The sequence below is a fragment of the Tachyglossus aculeatus genome, chromosome 25 (genome assembly GCF_015852505.1).
Source record: "Tachyglossus aculeatus isolate mTacAcu1 chromosome 25, mTacAcu1.pri, whole genome shotgun sequence".
Taxonomy (NCBI): Eukaryota; Metazoa; Chordata; class Mammalia; order Monotremata; family Tachyglossidae; genus Tachyglossus; species Tachyglossus aculeatus.
Genome location: NC_052090.1, coordinates 1412761 through 1428257, shown reverse-complemented (window position 1 = coordinate 1428257; position 15497 = coordinate 1412761). Strand labels below are relative to the sequence as shown.

General features: G+C 48.9%; 1 protein-coding gene and 1 pseudogene across 1 annotated transcript in view; both read right to left on the bottom strand.

Annotated features, from left to right (window-relative positions):
- Nucleotides 1–15497, bottom strand: part of UNC80 (unc-80 homolog, NALCN channel complex subunit) — a 146648-nt gene that overhangs the window by 100262 nt on the left and 30889 nt on the right. Inside the window, exons 7-14 of the mRNA XM_038766433.1 lie at nt 14071–14271; nt 13314–13421; nt 10541–10679; nt 9324–9505; nt 8655–8786; nt 7225–7411; nt 4883–5014; nt 444–587 (exon numbers count right to left, since the gene is read on the bottom strand). Coding sequence (XP_038622361.1) covers nt 444–587; nt 4883–5014; nt 7225–7411; nt 8655–8786; nt 9324–9505; nt 10541–10679; nt 13314–13421; nt 14071–14271 — 1225 coding nt within the window. The remainder of the gene's footprint in view (nt 1–443; nt 588–4882; nt 5015–7224; nt 7412–8654; nt 8787–9323; nt 9506–10540; nt 10680–13313; nt 13422–14070; nt 14272–15497) is intronic.
- Nucleotides 3012–3142, bottom strand: LOC119945609 (annotated as a pseudogene).

Here is a 15497-nt window from a genome sequence, read left to right as displayed (position 1 = left end):
GGCAGGAGGCTCCGCAGGGAGGGTTAGGGGCCTCACTAGGAACCCAGTGGTGGGGGTTTGGCTGAGGGGTCACTGGGAAAGTCCAAACGCAGAGGAGAGGGGTGGAGGAAGGGCGGTGGTGTCACTGGAGGGGAAGTGTGGGGGAGGAAGCAGAGTGCGGGGAAGTGGGCAATGCCAAACCCAGGTCGTCCACATGCCAAAGCTATACCAGTCGTGAGAAAGGAACAAGTCCATCAGCAGCCGCCCTGAGATGGCAATAACGATGTTTTCCCTAGCAGAGAGAATGAAGGATGCAGAGAGGGTTGGAAATGGAGCCTCTCATCAGCAGGAATAATTCAAGCTAAGGTGAGGCAGACGCCCGGAGGGTTGTTTCAGTTACTCCACTAGCACTCTGAAGGACAGCTCCCAGGATCCAATGAAGACCCTGGGATTCACAGACATACCTGCTACTCCGTCCTCTCGGACCTCTCCGTCCTCCATCAGGTGAACGATGGGCAGCACTGCTGCACAGATGCATGCTGGGAACACTGCCTGTGGGGGCTGGGGCACGTGGTGATTTGGCGTGTGTTCAGTAGTGTGCTCTTCATCTGGTGGCAGGGAGAGACAAAGTCACCGTGTTTGACAGGAAAGAGTAACCTTCTTCATGGAAAGTCAGGGATGGAGGGGTGGGGAAAATTAATGGGTGAGAAGGTCAATCGCTAATTGTGATGATGGGTGACCGGGAGGGTGGCCATCATATGGTTATACCAAACATCTGGATGCCACTGTTGGAGGCAGGGTCTTGGGCTGGATGGGCTGGGAGTCTGGCCCAGCCTGGTGTTTGTACAATCTATTCTGATAGCCAGATACTGGGCATTTTAATTAAAAAGATTATTAACCAAAAAAGAGAGTTGGTTTTCATGTGTGTGTTTCTTCAGGGCCAAAGCACTGTGCCTAAATAGTTGAATTCCTTCAGACTGTGACCCAGCAGGAGAAGAAGTAGTCATAAAGGTCTTGTCAGGGCATGTCCCGAATCCTTGAACGACAAAACCTTGTGCTCCAAGCAGTAGATCAGCTCAGAGACCTGCTGCCCGAATCCCTCCCACCAGCGGGAGAAGAAGACTGGGCGATTTTTAGAGGGGTGACTGTGAGTTTCTCTGTTGATCAGAAAGCATGAGCCTGGAAGTCGGAGGACCTGGGTTCTAATCTGGGCTCAGCCACTCTTGTGCAGAGAACTGTACCACGCGCTTGGGAGAATTGATTAGCGCGATCCCTGACCACAAGGAGTTATAGCCGACAGGAGGAGGCAGACATTAAAATAGTTACAATAGACAAAATAGTAGTGTATAAGAATATTCATTCAATCGTATTTATTGAGCGCTTACTGTGTGCAGAGCACTGTACTAAGCGCTTGGGAAGTACAAGTTGGCTCACAGTCTAGATGGGGGAGACAGATAACAAAACAAAACGTATTAACAAAATAAAATAAATAGAATAGTAAATACGTACAAGTAAAATAAATAGAGTAATAAATATGTACCTAAGTACTGTGGGGCTAGGGTGAATATCAAAGTGATTAAGGGATACCCAGCCACGTGCAAAGTTGACACAGAGAGGAGGGCAGATAGGGGAAATAAAGCTAAATAATGTACCCCTTTATTCATCCCAACCACAGCTCCACAGCACTTATGGACATGTCCTTAATTTATTTTAGTGTCTGTCTCCCCTTCTAGACCGTAAGTTCCTCATACGCAGGGAACATGTCTACCAATTCTACTTTCCCAATTGCTAAGAACAGTGCTCTGCACACAGTAAGCACTCACTGAATACGATCGATTGATTGATTTAAGCTAGTCTAAGCTCTGGTCATCTGGACTACTGGACTAGCCTCCTCAGCGGTCTTCCGGCCTCCAGCCTCTTCCTTGGTCCACCCACACACCAGGTTGTTCCAGCGCGCATCTGTCCCCCTGTCACAGGGTTCCCCGTCTCCATCCATATGAAGCAGAAATTCCTTACTAACCGCTTCAAGGCTCTCCATGTTACATTCCTGCTCTCTTTCCGTGCTACTGCCCAGGGTGGCACTCTGCTGCTCCCAAGCTCCTCTTCTAACAGTAACCCCCGGCTCACATCGTCGCCCCCATCCTTCAGTGCCCTTCTTTCCCCACCCAGTTCTACCACATGATGCCTCTCCCCAGCTTGGAAGTCCTCTTATAAATCCCACCTCTTCCAGGAATTCCTCCCTCATAAACTCATGGCACCTCAATCACATCGAACCAACACCCACCCTTGGCACTTGTACCCTTTAGGCTGTAAGCTTGTTGTGGGCAGGGAATATGTCTGTAATACTGCACTCTCCCTAGGGTTTAGTACAGTGCTTTGCACACAGTAAGCGCTCAATAAATACGATTGACTGACTTTGATTGTATCCTCGTGTATGCAGCGTATTTTAATTCATGCATATGTCAAAGCTTTTGCTCTCTGTCCATGCTTTAGTCTGTCTTCCCCATTAGATGACAAGCTCTTTGAAGTCAGGAAACGTGGCCTTTGCTACTGTGGTGAGAAATGGTATCTAACACTCAGCAGTCACTCGATCAATTTATTGATTGGGAAAGAGACCACTTGGCCCCCATCATTTTGGCAGCTGTCCCATGATTACACACCAGGATGAAGCTGAGAATGGAAGGTGGCAAAGCAAAGGGAGCACTCAGCCACCCTGTTCATTGGGTTTCATTCTCGCCTCTCATCTTTCTTGCCACTGACCCCTTGATCACACCATCCTTCCTGCCAGAAACCCCTTCCTCCTTCTTGTCCTGTCACATGCTGTCGAGTCGTGTCTGACCCAAAGTGACGCCATGGGCTCCTCTCTCCCAGAACATTCCACCTCCACCTGCAATCGTTCTGGTAGTGGATCCAGAGAGTTTTCTTGGTAAAAATACGGAAGTGGTTCACCACTGCCTCCTTCTGCTCTGTAAACTTGAGTTCCACCCTCGAGTCCCTCCCATGCCACTGCTGCCCAGCACAGGTGAGTTTTGATTTGTAGCAGACTGTCTTCCACTCACTTGCCACTGGCCAAGCTAGGAATGGAATGGGTGTGCTTGACCTCCCTCTTGTAGCCTAGGCTGGCAGAGTACTGGAAACTCTCCAGATGCCATCTTGAGAGGGGGCCTCCCCCTTCACATCTGGCAAATCAAAATAGAACTCATCTTCCCACTCAAACCCTGTCCTTCCCTTGATTTTTCCCATCACCACCATCCGTCCTGTCTAACAAGCCCACAGACTTGGCGTCATCCTTGACTCATCTCGTTCATTCAACCCACGTATTCAATCTATCACTAAATCCTGCCGGTTCAACCTTCCCAATATCACTAAAATCCACCTTTTCCTCTCCATGCAAACTGCTACCACATTAATCCAAGTACTTATTCTATCTTGCCTTGGTAACTGTACCGGCGTCCTTGCTGACCTTCCTGCCTCCTGTCTCTCCCCACTTCAGTTCATGCTTCACTCTGCTGCCCAGATCATTATTCTACAAAAATGTACAGCCAATATTTCCCCACTCCTCAGGAACCTCCAGTGGTTGCCCAACCACCTCCATCAAACAGAAATCCCTTGCCACCGGCTTTAAAGCACTCAGTCACCTTGCTTCCTATAACCTCACCTCATGACCCTCCCACTACACCCCAGACCTCACACTTCACTCATCTAACCTAATCACTGTACCTTGAGTTCGTCTATCTCTCTGCCAATCTTCTGCCCACGTCCCGCCTCTGGTCTGGGACACCCTCCCTTTTCATATCTGACAGATAATTACTCTCCCCATCAAAGCCTTATTGAAGGCACATCTTCTCTAAGAGGCCTTCCCTGATTAAGCCTTAATTTTCTCTTTTACCACTCACTTCTGCATTGCCCTGACTTATTCCCTGTATTATTCATATTGATGCTACTGATGCCTGTCTACTTGTTTTGTTTTGTTGTCTGTCTCCCCCGTTCTAGACTGTGAGCCTGTTGTTGGGTAGGGATTGTCTCTGTTGCCGAATAGTACTTTCCAAGTGCTTAGTACAGTGCTCTGCACAGAGTAAGCACTGAATAAACACAATTAAATGAATGAATGAAGGAATCTTTGATCTCTATGGCTTCTCCTCACCTGAAAGCTTCATGAGAATAGGGATTGTGTCTACTCACTGTATTGTACTCTCTCAAGTGCTTAGTACCATGCTCCACTCAGAGTAAGTACTCAGTGAATACCACTGACTGAGTGACTGATTGCTTTCCCAAGGACACTGGAGGCAGGGAAGGACCAGGGGTTCCCACTGCCCATTGGCTGCTGCTCCCTGGTCTCAGGTCTCCCTCCAGTAATAATAACAATTATTAGTAATTATGTTATTTGTTAAGTGCTTATTTTGTGCCAGTCACAGTACCAAGCCCTGGGATGGATACAAGCAAATCATGTTGGATTTGCTGCAAATCCTGCATAGATCTTACAGTCTTCATCCCCATTTTACATATAAGGTAACTGAAGCACAGAGAAATACAAGACCACGCAGCATAAAAGTGGCCGAGCCAGGATTAGAACCCCTGACCTTCTTACTCTCAGGCCCATGTTCTAGCCATTCATTCTTTCATTCAATTGTATTTATTGAGCAATAACTGTGTAGAAAACATTGTACTAAGTGCTTGGGAAAGTACAACATAACAGTAAACACTACCCACACTACACCATATACAGCTGTAGGAAGGTCGGATTGCTCTTGGATCGATGAGCCGTGAAGCAGCAAGATGGCATTGCAGGCTTTACCTCGAAACCAAGGCATCTGCAGTGCTCAAAGCAGGGTTGCCTCCCTCCTCCCACCCCCAACTCTCCGTAGACCCCCTCCCCTCCAGGAGGATGAAGCCAGAGGCTCACCTTCTGCGCTGACCGCCGAGCGCACTGACCAGACGGAGCCCCGGCGGAAGGAGTAGTTGCGGTGGGAGGTGCTGGAGGTGCAGGATGGGCTCACGGAGAGGCGGCGGGACGCCAGGTTGCTGACTTCTTCTACTGGCAAAGACAAATGGGAACGGGGATTTGGGTCTGTGAGGACTGTGATGAGGCATGTCTACAGCTAGTCTACCCATTCTATTATACTGGACTCTTTCAAGTGCTTAGTACACAGTAAGCAGTCTATAAATGCCATTGCTTGATTGATTAACTGAGGCCACGCTGGCCTGCCCTTCTGGCTAGCATGTGCTAAAGACAGGCTCCTCTCTCCACCAGCTGATGCCCGGGGAGGAGGATCAGTGGACTCTTCCTGGTGCCAGTCCGGGACCACCCGCTGACTATTTCAGGAAGGTCATGGAGTTAGAACAGTGCTTCAGCGCTTAGAACAGTGCTTCACACATAGTAAGCGCTTAACAAATACCATCATCATCATCATCATTCATCCGGCTCCTCTAGGGTTTGCCTGGGGCCTGTGGTTGTGTTAGTGGGAAAGATAAAAGGTTCTTCATTTCCCCCTTGTAGACTGTGAGCCTGTTGTTGGGTAGGGATTGTCTCTGTTTGTTGCCAAATTCTACTCTCCAAGTGCTTAGTAACAGTGCTCTGCACACAGTAAGTGCTAAATAAATATAATTGAATGAATGAATGAATGAATGAATGAATGAATGGGTGGTCTTAGACAGGGACCGCTCCTTAACAATCAGATTTGTTGGGTAGGGATTGACTCTGTTTGTTGCCAAATTGTACTCTCCAAGTGCTTAGTAACAGTGTTCTGCACACAGTAAGTGCTCAATAAATATGATTGAATGAATGAATGAATGAATGGGTGGTCTTAGACAGGGACCGCTCCTTAACAATCAGATTTGTTGGGTAGGGATTGTCTCTGTTTGTTGCCAAATTGTACTCTCCAAGTGCTTAGTAACAGTGCTCTGCACATAGTAAGTGCTCAATAAATATGATTGAATGAATGAATGAATGAATGGGTGGTCTTAGACAGGGACCACTCCTTAACAATCAGATCAGCCTGGATTAAAATGAAGCCCAACAGAACTGCATCCCAAATGCAAACTGGGGAAGCAGCATGCCTTAATGGAAAATGCACGGGAGTCAGAGGACTTGGGTTCTAATTCCAGCTCTACTACATGTCTGATCTGTAATCTTGGGCAAATCACTTAGCTCCTCTGTGCCTCAGTTACCTCATCTGTAAAATTGGGATTAAGACTGTGAGCTCTATGTGACCCCTATGCATTTGCATCTGTATTTTTTAAATACTTGATATTCACTTCACCCTCAGCTTCACAGCACTATGCACATATCCTTAATTTATTTATTTGAATGTCTATATCCACTCTAATAATAATAATAATGGAATTTATTAAGTGCTTACTATGTGCAACCCACTGTTCTAAGTGCTGGAGAGGTTACAAGGTGATCAGGTTGTCCCACAGGGGGCTCACAGTCTTAATCCCCATTTTACAGATGAGGGAACTGAGACACAGAGAAGTTAAGCGACTTGCCCAAAGTCGCACAATTGACAATTGGCGGAGCCTGGATTTGAACCCATGACCTCTGACTCCAAAGCCCGTGCTCTTTCCACTGAGCCACACTGCTTCTTTAGACTGCAAGCTCCTTGTGGGAAAGGATCATATCTGTCAATCAATCAATCAATCAATCATATTTATTGAGTGCTTACTGTGTGCAGAGCACTGTACTAAGCTCTTGGGAAGTACAAGTTGGCAACTTGCCAAGTTGGCAAGTTGCCAACTTTAGCAGAGCACTTAGTATAGTGCTCTGCACTCAGTCAGTGCTCAATAAATACCAGTGACTGATTGATTAAAGTAGGGCTGGCTCACTGGTCACTGGAGTTGGAGGGTTGGTACCTCTTGCTTGGTCTCTCGGATTACGTCCAACCCGAATATCTTGTGTCTACCCCAGCACTTAATACAGAGTCTGGTACATAGGAAGTGTTTAACAAATGCCATAAAAAAACCTGAAGGGAACCAAACATATATGTATATATATGAAATTTGGGCAGCCTGTCAATCAATTGATCAGTGGTGCTTACGGAGTGTTTACTTTGTGCAGATCACTGGACTAAGCGCCTAGCCAAAGATAATACAAAATACAATTCTCCTGCTGGGAGGGTAGCAAGAGAGCCCAAGCCAGTTTATCCTTCCACGAGCCTTGCTACTCTTAGGCCACCCACTGGGAAAGAAGGCCTAGCCCCCAAGCTGCCCGGGCCTCAGCGAGAACCCCCCTTGCCGGGAGCACACCTTCTTCCTCTTGCTCCGAGTTGGGGGTGCAGGAGGGCTCATAACATGCCTCCTGAGTGATGGGGATGGCGGTGATAAGGCTGGCTTCTCGGCCCAGGCGTTTCTTCTCCTCCTCCTGCTGCAGGTTCTTCAGGATGTGCTCCGCTCTCTGATGGGAGCGGGACACGGCGCGGGCTGAAAATGATTTCTGGGGGCAGGAAGGAGGAGCCAGGTTAATTTCACAATCCCTCGTCTTGATTTCCCCATGAGAGTGAGGTCTGAGCTCCAGTGAAAGGAGGGAGGCTCGTCGACAGTTATCCAGCACAGGCCTGGAGTCAGGAGACCTGGGTTCTTCTCCTGGCTCTGTCAGTCATTTTTTCTGTGACCTTCGGTAAGCCGCTTACCTGCCCTGTGGCTCAGTTTTCTCATCTGTAAAACGGGGGTTCAATACCTGTTCTCCCTTCCCTTTAGACTGTGAGCCCCATGTGGGAGAAAGGCTGGGTGCAACCTGATTATCTTATATCTACCTCATAGTTTAGTACGGTGCTTGGCACACAGTGAACACTTAGCGAATATGACACACCACCCAAGCTGGCTACAGAGAACAAACTGTCCTTATCTCTTTGGCTTTATGGCAGGTATTCAGAAGGTGTGCGATAACCAATCATTCAGTTGGATGACAGGCCAACTCTGAGGCTGAGGACCCAAAGCCCACTGCCCAAAGTTGAAGAGGGGAGGGAGGGCATGTCACTTTTCTGCAGGGGGCAATAGTGGTTGGCCAGACCCCCCAGCTGAGGTGGTGACACATTTCCCACCTCTCTGATCACACCAACCCATCAGCCACCTGAGCATTCAGGCATGCATCAGTTTATTCACTATTTAATTGCTTAGCTTTTGTTCTTAACATTTGATCCCATGTTCTCACTCTTTTACTTATTTCAAGTCTGGCAAGGTATGCAGCGAAAACCTTACTGAAATAACATCTCCAAGACACTTTCCCCGATAAACCCTATTTCTCCTATACACTCTTCTGTCCGCGTCACCTAATACCTTGGGTTTGTATCCTTTATATACTTGATACTCACCTCACCCTCAGCTCCGCAACACTTACATCTCTCTCTCTCTCTCTCTAATTTAATGATTGATTTGAATGTCTGCCTCCCACTGTAGACTGCAAGCTCCTTGAGGGAAAGGATCATGTCTACCAATTTGATCCTAGCACTTAGTACTAGGCTTAAAAACCAGTGATTGATGGATTGATTGATTGATTGAAGGAAGGCTGGCTGATTGGGTCTTGGACTTGGAGGATTAGTACCTGGTGCTAGATTCCTTGGATCAAGACAGGAGGAAAATAAAAAAAAATGGACTGTCTGGGCAGGATTCCTTCTGCCCCTTAAAAGCCCGTGGCTGAGCCTCACCAGGCCTTCCCTTTTCTGCTGATGTCCACTCACCGACTGGTCTTCGTTGATGGGGTCCTGCACGCTGCCGCTACACTGGGGGACCCAGGGAGGATCAAACATGGGCACGGAGGGCATGCCCAGCACCGGTGAGGGCAGGGTGAAGTTTATACTGGGAGGAGGGATCTAGAAGGAAAAATGAAGAGCGTGAATTAGGATGGCAGGGAGGATCTAGAAGGAAAAATGAAGAGCGTGAATTAGGATGGCAGGGAGAAGAATTCAGGATGGTGTGGCTGGGGTGAGGGTGGCTTGGCTGAAATTGCCCCTCCACCCCTAAACTTGACCCAGGAGGAGAGATCGGGCAGTTTGGAGGTCCAAGAATGAGGTTCTGGGGGCTCTTAATCAGCAGCAGAGAGGGTTCAGGGCAACTAACCAACGTAGACATTCCCCCACCACCCCTGTAATCAATGACCACAGCCCAGGTTGGCCGACCTCCTTCACGCTCCGCTCTGTCTGGCAGGTGTGTCTGACTTTAATCCTGGAGAACTGCCCCACTAAACCATCCCCCCCACCCCCCCTTGCTCCCGCCCCTTTCCCAAATCCACTGAGCACTGATCCATGGGATCAGAACCCACTCAGGCTCGCTTCCTACAGAGAGGGAGCGGGCAGGGGGTGGCTGAAGCAGGACTGGTCACTCAGCTCTGGAATCCAGGCCTCCATCACCTTAAAGATCTGCTGGGCTCCTTCCTCCATCCGGGGCCAGACCTGGTAGCGAAACCTCCAGAGGGTGTGGAATTTGAGGATGGCATTCAGCCTCTGCACAGTCTCCGGGTGATGGAACTCGGACATCAGCATATCAGACACGGCCTCGGGGACTTTGACGGCACACAGGAGGAACATGGCCGCTGGAGGGGCAACAAATATCAACAGGGACAGCGGGGGCTCAGGCGAGCACTGCCCTGAGGAAAGCTGGCCCGGGCCTCCCTGGCATTAGGAGGCACCAATCTGTTTCTCACCAAACACCCTGCCCTGCCAGCCCCATCCTCTACAGTGGCCTCCTGGTGCCCTCCGCAGCTGTACTAGCTAGAAAAATTTGAGAAGGCAATGCTGACTCGAGGTTCCAGTCAGACCCCCTTAACTCCCCAGGTTGGCACTGGCTGAGTGGCCCAGGAACATCCCTGAGGCTCCAGGCCTTGTTGAGGGATCAGCCACCTCAGTGGGTGTAAATGCTGGAACAGAAACCCCACTGTGGGGGTGTGTGGGCTGTGCAGCTATCATACCCCTCCTACACCCCAGAGCAGCCCTGTGGGCAGGCAGAGTCCCCACTCGGCTCTCCTGCCTGGGACCGGTGCTGTATCTAGACTGTGAGCCCGTTGTTGGGTAGGGACCATCTCTTTATGTTGCCAACTTGTACTTCCCAAGCGCTTAGTACAGTGCTCTGCACACAGTAAGCGCTCAATAAATATGATTGAATGAATGAATGAATGTATCCGCTGCCCCCCGCTGGGGGCCGTGGTGGTGGCGGCGGTGGTGGCAGCGGCAATGGTGACAGAGGACAGGAAAGCGATGAATAAACTCTCTCTTCTCTTCCTTCCCTCTTTTCCCTCTCCTCCTCTCACCGTTCGTCTTCCCCTTTCTCTCTTCCTCCCATCTCCCTGTCTCTTCTTTCTCCCACTCACTCTCCTCCTGCTCCCCTTCTTTTTCTCACTCTCTCCATCGGCTCTATCCCCACAGCCGCCCCCCCCCCGCGCCCAAGTCCCAACCACAGGGTGGGAGAGTAACCACTGGCTTCACAATTCTCTCTTAGCAGACTTATTGAGACTGCAGTGGGGACAACAGGGTGGGTAGTGGGGGTAGCAGTGGGGGCAGCGGGCAGGAGGAGAAGCAGTCAGGGCAGAGGCTGGGGGGTGGAGAGGAGGGGAGAGGGGAGGATGGCTCACCTGCGGCCCCTGCCATGTGCTCATCCACACTAAGCAGCAGCTCCCAGGCGGCCGGCTGGATGTCGCCGTACATCTCCTCGGTCAGGATGGGGGCCGCCTTGGTCAGCAGGGACAAGGGAGCCGGAGACAGGCTCATCACCTGGAGGCCGGGGAGCAAGGGTCAGCACGGACACAGAACAAGAGCACGCAACCGGTGCTTAGTGCTTCAAGCGCTTAGTACAGTGCTCTGCACACGGTAAGCACTCAATAAATATGATTGAATGAATGAACCGTCAACAAGCCAGCTCCTGCGAAGGGCCAGCCCGCTGCAGCCTCGACTCTTTCCCTTTCCCTTCTTTGTTTAAGGGCCACTGGGCTGCCCTTTCGATGATACTGGTGGAATTTGTTTAAATGATTTCTATACGATGAGCACTGTACTAAGAACTGGAGTAGATACAAGATAATCAGGCCAGACAGACTCTAACATGGGGACTTTATAGTCTAAAGAAGAGCGCAAACAGAGAAGCAGCATGGCTCAGTGGAAAGAGCATGGGCTTTGGAGTCAGAGGTCATGGGTTCAAACCCCAGCTCTGCCACTTGTCAGCTGTGCGACTTCGGGCAAGTCACTTCACTTCTCTGTGCCTCAGTACCTCATCTGTAAAATGGGGATTAAGACTATGAGCCTCCCGTGGGACAACCTGATCAGCTTGTGACCTCCCCAGGGCTTGGAACAGTGCTTTGCACATAGTAAGTGCTTAATAAATGCCATTGTTGTTATTATTATTATTATTATTATTATTATTATTATTATTATTATTATTATTATTATTATTATACATCCCACTTCTGGGAGTCAGAAGGTCACGGGTCCTAATCCCGGTACTGCCACTTGTCTGCTGTGTGACCTTGGGTAAGTCACTTCACTTCTCTGGACCTCAGTTACCTCCTCTGTAAAATGGGGATAGAGACTGTGAGCCCCACGTGAAACAGGGACTGCTGTACAACCTGATTTGCTCATATCCCCTGCGGCACTTAATAGAGTGCCTGGCACATAGTAAGTACTTAGCAAATGTCATAATAATAATTATTATTATATTTCATCCCCATTTTACAGGGTAAGAAACTGAGGCATATAAAAGTGAAATGACTTGCCCAAGATCACCCAGGGACAACCTGTGGAGGTGGGATTAGAAACCAAGTCCTCTGACTCCCAAGCCTAAAGTATTTCTAGGAAGCCATGAAGCTTCTCCATGAGCCCCCTTTCCAGCCCCACAGCTCTTATGTATAAATCTGTAATTTATTTTTGTTTTTTATTTAAGTAAAGTAAATAAGTTATTAACTTTATTTATTTATTTGTATCTATGGATACACTACCAGAACGATCACAGATGGAGAGCGGGGCATTTTGGGAGAGATGTGTCCGTGGTTCGGGTCGGAAACAACTTGCCGGCATAAGACAAGAAAAGATCAATGTCTGTCTCCCCTACTCTAGACCGTCAGCTCATTGTGGGCAGGGTATGTGTCTGTTTATTGTTGTATTTTACTCTCCCAAGCACTTAGTACAGTGCTCTGCACACCATAACTGTTCAATAAATATGACTGAATGAATGGATGAATGTGCCCTCGCCCGTGGCGACCCACTAGCAGCAGTAGCAGCAGGGAAGGAGGAAACTGGCCCTGCTGCTGCCATCAGTCCCAGCGCCTCGGAGTTCTTGCCTCCAGGGCTGCTGGACCCTAGGGCAGATAAACAAAGTCTGGAGAGCTGGTAGGAGTAGCAATAGGAACAGCATCTCTTCACAGAATAACAATAACGATAACAACAATGATAATAATAATAATGGCGGCATTTGTTAAGTGATTACTCTGTGCCACACACTGTACTAAAGACTGGGGTAAATACATGGCCTTGCAGAAAGCACTGGCAGTCAAAGGATCGGGGTTCTAATCCTGTCTCCCTAGGGCAACCTCGGGCAAATCACGTAATTTCTCGGGGCCTCAGTTTCCTCATCCGTACAAAGGGGATGAAATTCCTGTTCAAACAATCAATAAATGGTATTTACTGAAAGTGCTTACTGTGTGCAGAGCACTGCAGTAAGTGCTTGGGATATTACCATATAATAATATAAAAAATATGTTTCCAGCCCACTACAAGCTTATTCCCAACTAGACAGCAAGCCCCACAGGGTAATCTCTGACCAGATTATTTTGTTGTATCTACTCCACGATTTAGCACAGAACAAACTTAATAGATACCTCCATTATGACTACTATCACAAGATATCACCGCTTACTACTCCAGGCTCAGCTACTCCGCTTCCTGCTGGGCTCCCCAGAATTTAGTCGTCCCCTAGACTGTAAGCTTGATATGGGCAGGTAATGTTTCTGCATACTGTTGTACTGTACTCTCTCAAGCGCTTAGTACAGTTCTTTGCCCACAGTAAGCATTCATAAGTAAGACTGAATGACTGAATGACTGTGTCCAACCTGATTAGCTTGTATCTGTCCCAGCACTTAATAGGGTGCCTGGCACACAGTAAGTTATTGGGTAAGGACCGTCTCTATATGTTGCCGACTGGTACTTCCCAAGCGCTTAGTACAGTGCTCTGCACACAGTAAGCACTCAATAAATACGACTGAATGAATGAATGAAAGGAGGTGTTGCAGCTGCTGCCACAAAAGCTAAGCTTTGAGGTATCCCACTGCCAAGGGGACTTGTACCAAATGGAAGATGTTTTTCCTCAGTGTTGTGGGAAATGATTTCAGATTTTAGACATGAGAGGGTTACCAACAGTACCTGGTGTCTGATGTATTTGAGCATCCCGGAGTCTTTCTTCCCTTCCAGGTTGGTGTCTGAAACTCTCTTCTTCAAAGAGGGTGTTCGCAGGCAGGACTTGTCTGAGCACTGGAAAGACCACTGAATGTGAGGTGGCTCGTGTTGGTCCCTTTGTTGCATAGCCTCAGCCACTTGTGGGAGTCGCTATATTGGACGACAGGCCTCCCTTTTCCCAGTACCACCCTTCCGGGGAGCCGCAAAAAGGGCACACATCCAAACGGAGTCCAGTCCAGTGGCACAGGGGCCAGGGCAGCTCGCTCTCACCTCCCTCTCTTCAGACCAATCCCTCTCAGGAGCCCCCATAGAAGCAACTATCATCTGGCGAAAACTGAGTTGTGGACTGCTTTTCCTGGGACTGAGAGGCAACTCCTAGCCCAGAAACTAGGGCAAGAAACAGGGAAATAAATGGGCCTTCCTCAAGAAAGACCTCAGAAAGTTGCCTGTAGGAAAATACAGTCAGGTTCCAGAGAGGTTTGGTGAGATTTTCATGGGCAATAAATGTCTAATGGGATAGCTGAGGGTAAGTGAGGGGTGTTTGGTGGTTCACCCGTGATCCTAAGGATGGGTGTCCACGAAGGAAACTATCAGTCAGTTCCTTCAAGGGTCCTAGAGCTCTGTGGGAGACAGAATCCCAGTCAAGCGATGGCATTCATCACTCAGGGCCTTAGGTGGCTCTGAATTGTGATCACCGGTCCCAGTCATGCTCTGACCTCCTCACCTCTTTCTGCTTCTTGCCCCGAAAGGCTCCAGGGTTGACTGCATGCTCTTCGCGAAGGGAGTCCACGGTGTCTCCGTACAGCAGTTTGATGGCCCGCACCAAGCGGGCACAGGAGCGGCTGTGGTGGAGGTAGCAGTGAGGGTGGCAATAGTCGATGTGGGTACAAATAAAGCTTTGCTGGTTGCACAGTAGAATCATGACCTGGAACCCAAAGAAAGCATTATCTGGATGGGCTCAGCCAGAGCCTCATGGATTTGGGGAAGATGGTAGCTGCCTCTCTGTTACATTCAAAACCCCTGGTAGCTGACCCGTGGGCAGGGTGCCCACATGCTCCTGGGCTCTTCATTCTGAGCACAGCATCAGATGTTAGCTACTCTGGGGACTCCCGCCCCCAAAATAATCTACAGTGGTTACAAATGTCACTCTGCTCTCCAAATGCCTGAAAAGAATTTCAATCCTCAGGACAGCCACTAACTACTTGATTTGCTCCATGGGTGCAGAAGGAACACAGAAACATCACAGTTTCAACCACATGGCAAAGCAGCCTGGCCTGATGGAAAGAGCACAGGCTTGGAAGTCAGAGGACCTAGATTCGAATCCTGGGTGTACCATTTGCCTGCTGCATGAACTTGGGCAAGTTATTTCACTTCTTTATGCCTCACTTTCCTCGACTGTGAAATGGGATCTGAATAAGTATTCTCCCTCCTACTTGAACTCCAGGCCTGAGGTGGGACAGAGACTGCATCTCACCTGATTGATTTGCATCTACCCCAGCATCTAGAACAGTGTTTGACACAGTAAGTGCTGAACAAATACCGAAAAAGTAAAAAGTAAAATAAGGAAACTGAAATCAGTGGTTGCTAATCCAACATTTGACCCCTCCAAACTTCATTCAGATGGTTTCTGGCACCTTGACCAGTCTGCATGGCCATTTTGATTTCTAAACCTACTCCTCTCCTTGAATCCTTAAATCTCCAGTGTTGCTTACATGCATCTGGGAGCCCCCTACTAGTTGAAACAACAATGTCATAATGTTCTTTCTACCCTTGTTGACTTGTCTTCCTTGCTCTTTTTAGGCATTTCCAGGAAGTGCCTTAGATATTGCTAAACAGAAAAACAGGTGAGAAAGAGAAAGAGGTGGGAGGAGGGAGGGAGGGAGGGAGAGACGGAGGAAGGGAGGGAGAGAGGGAGGGAGGGAGGGAGAAAGGGACAGAGAGAGGGAGGGAGGGAGGGAGGGAAAGAGGGAGAGAGAGAGAGAGAGAGAGAGAGAGAGAGAGAGAGAGAGAGAGAGAGAGAGAGAGAGAGAGAGAAAGAGATATAACCGTGGCCCCTTGCAGAGGTCTGGTTGAACTGGAGACGCCACGCGGGTCTCCCAAGGCCCAAAGGCCCAGCTGGAATTTGGCATGAAGACAAAAACCTGGAAATGG